Below are 8,408 nucleotides of genomic sequence, written 5' to 3'. Positions count from 1 at the left end.
GGAATCGATTTAGTAATCATGTCGTGAGCCCTGAAACACTTGATTGTTTTAAGAGAAGGTTAGGTAAATTTAAGGATGGGGTGATAGGTGTTAATTGACATAGAAGTGCCTAGTATAAGCCTTATGGTCACTTGCAGTCTCCTTCATTCGTATGTTCTTATGTTAGCTTCAGCATTGAGTCATAGACTCAAACCACTTTCGCCACTGCACTCCTTTCATTTATCTGAAATACTCTCATTTCGTGTCTTATCTGAGTCATTCCTGCATTCCCTTTGCTCACTGGTACTTTTTTGAGTAATAGTATTCATCCATTGTCTGCAGGTATCACATCCTTTTAGAAAAACCAATGGCGACTACAGCAGAAGACTGTCGCGCCATCTACCGTGCTTGCCAGGAAGCTGGCATCGTTCTTGCTGTGTGCCATGTTCTCAGGTGAGTATGAAGGAAATGAAGAGAACGGAGTAGATGATAAAGGATGTACTGGACAATCAGGAGAGAGAGAGAGAGAGAGAGAGACAGAGAGAGAGAGAGAGAGAGAGAGAGAGAGAGAGAGAGAGAGAGAGAGAGAGAGAGAGAGAAAGAGAGGGAGAGGGTGGCGTGAGGGACGATCAATGGGTAATTTATGTCCTTTTTCAGGTATTTCCCTCCGATCCAGAAAATCAAACAACTTATCGACTCCGGGGTCATCGGGGAAGTTACCAACATCAACCACACAGAACGCATTGGTTTCTGGCATTTCGGACATTCCTACGTCAGAGGTAAGGTGAACTGGTTCACTAAAAAGAGGGAGGATTATCCAAAAATTGGCTTAGAAGAAGAGAGGTCGGCCTAATTTTACAGACCAATCTCCGGGTTCGGAGATCGAGTGCCAGCCCATCTGGGCTACACCACCTGATGGAGGTGGTGAGGGGGTTGACGGGTTTTGAAAATGGGTAGCTTCGCTGTCCATCTTGCAGGATCACCACGTGCAGGTACCAATCATTGTAACCTAGTGTTAAACATTATTACTATGATCCTGAGGAATATCGTCCTGTTCTATGAGTGTATGTGTGTGTCTCGTGTTTTCACAGGCAATTGGGGCAATGAGGAGCGGGGCACCTTCACTCTGCTTACCAAAAGCTGCCATGATGTCGACACCATTGCTTACTGGATGAGCAACACACGCTGCACTAAGATCTCCTCCTTCGGTTCTCTCCTTCATTTTAAGTAAGATCAGAATGAGAAAAAGAGCCTGCACTACTTTAACAAAGAAAAAATCAAAGTCTATGAAATTATTGTTATTTGGCCTGAGGAGTGACGATGGCGTTGTATACCGAGAAAATCGTTTGAAGGAATTCTTTGTCCCTGGTTTCGATTTGTGTAGGAAAGATAGACAACCGGAGGGTGCGGCGTCGCGTTGTTTGGATTGCAAGGTGGAGCGTTCTTGTCCCTATTCGGCGCGACGACTCTATCTTGACTCCAAACCTGAGTCACCGAGGTGGCCCATGAGTGCCGTCTGTCCGGTGAAGGAACCCGAAAAAGACTACGTGGACCAGCTCGAGGAGGCGCTTCAGAAAGGTAGGTCATCAGGTCGCAGAGAGTTCTGATCTTCCAAAAATGTCTTTTATCATAACTTCCAGGGTGTTTCTCGGCTTTGTTGAGCTTTGGTACGAATTAATGGGAGTAGTTTTCATGTGTGTATTGCTCAAATGAATAGTGCTCGTTTTTTTTAAACCTGTTTTATGTATATTGCAGGTCCATATGGCAAATGCGTTTATGATACAGACAATGACGTGTGTGATAACCAGGTGAGTACTTTATAACTGCAAAGTCTTCTGTCCAGTCAGGTGTTCTTGATAGTTGTGTCAAGATACGTTATAGTGGGTCGATAACAGACATGCTCAATTTGAAGGAAGGGGGAAAATGCATAGTTGACTTTGGTAATATCCAATAATAATTTGTTTGGGTTGACTATTCCAATGTTTGGGGTGGTCCTCATCAATGTAGAATCATTCATTTACAAGTGTATTTTTTTTAACAGTCCCTCCTTCGGGAAATAGGATAGATTGTAAATGCCATATTTGCTGGTGTGTAAGATACACCCTTGCATAAGACACGCCCCTATTTTACAAGGATATTTTGTGGACAAAATAGTTTATTTCATCATATATATATATATATATATATATATATATATGTATATATATATATATATATATATATATATGCATATATATACATATATATATATATGCATATATATACATTGGAAGATATTTTAAAGTACATGTTTACGTCGAGACTACAAATTCAAACTAGGCTTAATGACCACTATATGAGTCGATAGCCTTGGAAAAAAAAACTAAAGTAGTTTTGTAAGGAAAATGTATGACTCTACATGAAATACAATATTGTAACAGTATACAACAATTTTTGGATACTTTTGAAAATAAAAAGCGCGTCTTGTACGCCGGCAAATACGGTAGGTCACTTCTTGTGAAAGGACTGACCTCTTGCTAAAGGGCGCTAAGGCTAGAACGCTCTGTTGTTAATAATTGAAATAAGTGACTAACAGTACAGGTATTTGAAATGTAGACGTCATGCTCTCAAATAATTTTGGGTGGCTATGGACGCTTTCACACGTCACGACCACGTGTGAAACAGTCCATAGGCAATCATGGTTATTTGAGAGCACGACGTCGTGTCGTGGACAGCGCACGGTGAAAAGTCGGTACGTGTGAAAGGAGCTTGTAAAGCGAAAGTGTTGATCCCAAACCACGTGGGGCTCCTGTTTGTGGAGAACTGTCACGAAATAGAGTACAAGACACAGGATATAAAATCATGTCGTCATAATTCTTTTTATCATCACAATATATATTTTCTACATTTTTGCTCTTGTTCTCGCATATGTGTCAGCCTAGAAAACAACCTTATAGTTGTTTATCTTTGTTTATAAACACTGGATTTTCACGAAAGTATGATTTTGGTGTTGTTTTGGTTTGTAATACCTATTGTCATTTCATGCAATACAGCACGTGCTCGTATTAAACTTTTCATGGTAGATGAGACTGCATGGGTTGTTTTTACCCAGTGCTGTGGATTCTCACTCTGTAAAGGTTTCACTAGAAGTGGGATGCTTAGAATTGCCATTCTAATGTGATCTCTTTTGTAACTCTAGTGTAGTGCGTTCAGCCCATGATCCTTACACTCATTGGACAGGTAGTGTACTTCGTGTTACAACACTTAAGCAGTATTCGTATTGCTCTCATACGAATGCAGCAGGACACAACATTCGGATGTTGTGTCTTGCTGCATTGCTTCTGACCCAGGTAGTGGGCTGGGGACAGATATGTCCCTTCATCCACGAGGAGCTATATTGAGAAGTAATGGGTGATGGAGGGGAGTGGCCTAGGTGAGGGTGGGTGTATGTCTCGGGTGGCTACCTCGTTTATAAGGGGGGAGAAGCCTTTTGGTATATAGATAAGTAGCCGGATAGATAGACAGATACATAGATAGATGGATATACATATATATATATATATATATATATATATATATATATATATATATATATATATATATATATATATATATATATAGATAGTTGAGACATTGTGACAAGTTGAAAAAGGTGGAAAAGAGAGTCACGGGTATCGTTCCGAGTTTATTCCTGACCGGTTTCGCTTGTAGCTTCTGAAGAAGCTACAAGCGAAACAGGTCAGGAATAAACTCGGAACGAGACCCGTGACTCTCTTTTTCCACCTTTTCATATATAGATAGATAGATAGATAGATAGATAGATAGATAGATAGATGGACAGAAATTCATTCGAATATGATCTCTTTTGTAAATCTGGCGTTGTCAGTTCAATCCATAATTCGTGCATTTTTGGAACAGGTAGTGAATTTTGAGTTCGAAAATGGCGCAACGTGTGCGCTGAGTATGGTGGCGCACACTGAGATGGCGCGAGGCCGGCAGACCACCATATATGGCAGTCACGGACAACTCTCCTGGGATGGCACCATGAAGACCCCTATCAGGCAATTTGATTTTCTTACGCAGGAGGCAACATATCATGATTACCAGGTGAGTGCACTCACCTATTTGATAAGCTGAGTATGAAACTATGGCAATTGTAGAGTATTGGAACAGCCAACTTCATCCCTGTTCTGCTATCGACGGTTACGAAAGTTTGTAGCTGATTCTTATTTTAGCTTCTTAAAGTATAGAAGCAGTCAATTTGAGTGAAATGTTTACTGATGTTATCACGGGGTCCAATTTAGAGACTCAAGATATTTCAGTATCGTTTCTGAAACGGGGACAGAAAAGGATTATGATTAGTATGAATTCGATTCAGTTTTTCCCTGACCTCTCTTGTGTCTGTGTGCTATTTTGTTCATTTATGTTGTTATTACCTTCTCTCTCTCAGTTGGCCTTAGGACTACCTATCTTATAAGGGAAAGGGGCATTTTGGTATATAGATAGTATGAAAGAATAAAGATCAATAATTTTTTATGACAATGTGAAACTTTGGAAATTAGAGGATATTATTTGGTAGAACTTTAGACACAACTGTATCATGCAGGGAGACAAGAAGATGTCTCAGAAGTAGAATTTAAGATGCAGGTAAACTGCGGCTTTATGCGTGACTCACTTAAAGTCTTTGGGTCTGTTGAAGAGCTTACAGTAATGCAGTTCTGTGTTAGAGCAAACTTTGATACCTAATGTGTTCATTTTACAGGGTATGGAAGCGCCAGAGAATTGGGGTCACGGTGTTGCGGACTACTTCCTCGTTAAATCCTTTATCGGTGCCGTGGCAAGGGGAATGAAGAAATATGTCACCAGTGGTAAGTACTGTTTCGTCCCCGTGCAGTGGTGTCTAGTTCTGAAAAGGATCGACGGTTAGAGAGACGTATCACCTGTTAACTTCACTTTTTATGACCTTGGGGAAACTCATACTATGTGGTTATTAGTAATCATTCTTTTTAGAAGTTGTAGTTTTACATGAAGTGAGTTTTACTTATTCTGTGCAAATTAATGCCTTCGAGGCCTGAATATATGCATGCACCTTATCAATCTTTATCTTGTTAAGATTTCTGTGCAATATTTTTTCTTGTATTTTTGGACAGGACCTGAAATATCTCTGCAGACACATCTGCTCTGTTTTGCTGCTGAGCATTCTCGTCGAACAGGCCGTGTCGTGGATTTAACTGACACCCAGTGGTCATTGGATGGAAAATCAACCAAAGAATGATAATGAAATCATTTTACAAACCATATACAGGTACACCACTCAGTTTTTAGAAATCGACGGTCCAGCAACTCTTTTAATCCGGACACAATTACGAGAGGATCCTGGCAAAGGATGCTCCTCGCACGCAACCACTGCCGACTGTTCTAGCATGGGGTTTCCAACCCCAAGCCACCCCCTTTCGTACGCCCTCTTCTCTTCTTCATTTTCTCCTAACTTTCACCACTATCTTTGTTTCTCAATGTTCGTTATATATGATTAGTCTTCAATCGAGGTTGAATTAAACTGGTGAAGAGTTTTCTGGATTTTTCTTCTTCAAATTGGTACACTTGCTCTCTGAGTATCACTCAAGGAATCCCCAGAGCAACCGCAAGCTAGATCCTAGTTGAGTTTTGCAGTGACGTAGTGATTTCTTTAGTCCAATGATCTTTAACTTTATATTTAAGATCCTCCCCAAAGGGCGATCTTACAATCGTGAACCAACTGAATTTTCTTCTGCACCATTTTTCCAATCAGACTCGTTGTTACAGGTCTATATGCAATATTGTCTACTTAAGCAATCTCGAATCTCTGCATACCTCACTTAGGTTACAAGTCAGCAAAACATTGGAACCCGGACGTTATTTATAAACACAAATCGGGGAGCGAACTTGTGGAACTCGCTCGCCTACGAACTGTGCTGTTTACAAACACCCAAACCATAAAAATACAACCCTCACCATCTACCCCACTGTCTACCTATTTCTCTACCAGCCTCTTACAGGGCTCGGCAGCTACCACTTGGTCGTCCCGACCAACCATTTTCTACTACCCTCTTCCAGGGCTTTGGCATTTTACAATATTAAGGAAGTCAACATGTCATACAAGGAACTAACTATTAAAAGTATTTCTGCATAACTGGCTAAAACAAGGTTAGAAAGAAATATTAATAAAATGGATGTTGTCATCAACTTATTGGCAATCCAAAAAATGTAACTACTCCAACATGTACAAATGTAACACCAAATACCTACTTATCCTGAAAAATATCCTATTCAAATTATAAAAAAAAATGAATACATCTATAATAGTTTCAGTAATTTTTTTTCAAACTCACTGCTACCAAGGTCTGACGATGTCATAAGACCCAATAACAAAACCAGGAAAAAGTGTCTTATAGTATCTGATGTCTTCCTCACTTTGATTACACTAAATGTTTTTAAGCCAGTAACAACTTAGGAGGAGAAAAATTAAGAAAATTACATTATTAGAAAACCTGTTTGTGTTGGATCTCAATGTAGAATGTTTTCTTATTTTTAAAGGTGATGAGTTTATCTGTGAGGTATGTTACATCAGCATTAAGGGTATTAGCAATAGTGGAGTGTGTCTGCATGTATTTCACAGTTGTCAAAAACTGAGATAGTACCCTCAACCGATTCCATGTTGGGATTTAAATTTTGACAAATAATTGAAATTCTGGTCTTGTTTGGGAAAATAGATAATAGGAACCTCCCATGTTACTATGAGCAAACTGGTTTACAAATGTCTTTTTGTAAGGACAATGCTGCATCACATGCACATTTCTAAGTAGTGAAGCTTCACAAGATTTTTTCAATACTTCACGAAACACACACAAAAAAAGAGGAAACACATAGATAAAGATTCCTATTGGTGATCTTACAACTTTTAAGGGTATCATTAGAGATTGTACTCTTCTTTAAGTTATCTAGAGAAAGGGTGTAATTAAATACATCTACTACTGGTATGTCAATCTCAAAAATTGAATTATTTACCTTCATTGGGAAGGATATTATTTGTTCAATCTAAAGTTTAAAAAAAAAAAAAAGGAACTTCTATTATTACTGAAGAAATATTTAAGTATGCAGTTAGCAATGGGTAATAGAATGCTATATTTACTTCATCAAAGAAAGATTTAAAAATCCAATCCTTCTTAGCTGAGTTAATTATCCTTATAAGTTGAGGTATTGGAAGGAGTGACCACCAGAATTAGCTAAAACTAAATCTTGCACAAAAGATTCAAACTGAGATTGCATCTCAGTTATTTTCAAGTGCATCACATCGAATAGTAAGAAAATAACTAGGGAGTTCTCTTGTCTGTAATCTCTGAGATTAAATCCTCAGTGTTTTTACACTTGTTTGTAAATTATCAATTTTTGCTACTTTCTCATTTAATCTATTCATAGACATCTTTAAATCAGCAAAGAAGGCAAAATTGGATATTTATAGTCCAGCAAGAGCTCCTAAATCTACAACCATAACACTTCTCTTTATTCTGCCATTTCTTTTCAAATTAGCATCTGTAAGATCAATTTTACTCTCTATCTCACTAATTTTAGTTCCAAGTTTCCTTTGAATAGCATTTTTATTTGAGATGCTGTCATGGAGTCAATGTTGTTTTTATAACTGTTATATTTTAGTAATCCAAAACTATATTAAGGATATTATCTACCATTATCAGGTTTCCTTGATATTGTACTAAGGCTCGAGGTCGCACAGGATTCCAATCCCAGGCATGCACCATACACAATATTATAATTAATTCTGTAAAAATTGTCAGGATTAATGTACAATTCAAATATGATGCTATATACATATTCCATATACTCTTCAGAACTCAAAGTTTCCCCAATAGAATAAATACCTTCCCCATCAAAAAGAGTTGTTGTTTTACAATCCTCAATGTCACAATTATCATCATTATCAAGTTCTATCTTAGTCCTTTTTAAATCATCTACATGTCTAACTGACACTTCCCTAGTTTCTAAATGTAAGATCTTGTATTTATTTCCACCTGCAAAATCAATTATTCTATATGGACCTCAGTATCTTGGTGAAGTTTTATTATTAACTAGACAACCCGTGACCCGTTGGGTCAAATAAAATTTCAAATGATACATTGTTAATAAAACGGTCAATAAAATCTTTAATAAGACAATGCTCTTATATTTACAACATTCTTTGTACAATATGAATTATTTAAAACCACTTTAATATTTTTCCTTTGCTTAACTCTACTTAGATGTACCATAATGTATCTTTCTGTCTACCAAAATATGCATTCATTCTCCTCTGGAAGTGTATCTTCAACCCATTGTTAACATGTCATATCACGATCTTTTTAAAGCAGGTTATTATTAGCTTAAGACTTACCAGTTTTGTGCGGTCCTCGTGCTCTCTC

At 38.0% G+C, this 8,408-nt stretch overlaps 1 protein-coding gene across 1 annotated transcript in view; it reads left to right on the top strand.

Moving 5' to 3' along the window:
• Positions 1–5,865, top strand: part of LOC143025920 (putative oxidoreductase YteT) — a 9,969-nt gene extending 4,104 nt beyond the window's left edge. The window contains exons 5-12 of the mRNA XM_076185902.1: positions 322–432; positions 637–758; positions 1,071–1,206; positions 1,364–1,557; positions 1,735–1,787; positions 3,877–4,065; positions 4,721–4,826; positions 5,109–5,865. Of these exons, the coding sequence (XP_076042017.1) occupies positions 322–432; positions 637–758; positions 1,071–1,206; positions 1,364–1,557; positions 1,735–1,787; positions 3,877–4,065; positions 4,721–4,826; positions 5,109–5,233 (1,036 nt within the window). The 3' untranslated portion in view covers positions 5,234–5,865. The remainder of the gene's footprint in view (positions 1–321; positions 433–636; positions 759–1,070; positions 1,207–1,363; positions 1,558–1,734; positions 1,788–3,876; positions 4,066–4,720; positions 4,827–5,108) is intronic.
• Positions 5,866–8,408: the final 2,543 nt, after the last annotated feature.

This window comes from Oratosquilla oratoria, chromosome 6, assembly GCF_046742065.1.
Source record: "Oratosquilla oratoria isolate Oo_2021 chromosome 6, ASM4674206v1, whole genome shotgun sequence".
Taxonomy (NCBI): domain Eukaryota; kingdom Metazoa; phylum Arthropoda; class Malacostraca; order Stomatopoda; family Squillidae; genus Oratosquilla; species Oratosquilla oratoria.
The sequence above is the reverse complement of the archived record's forward strand: the minus strand, read 5'-3'. Positions and strand labels throughout refer to the sequence as shown.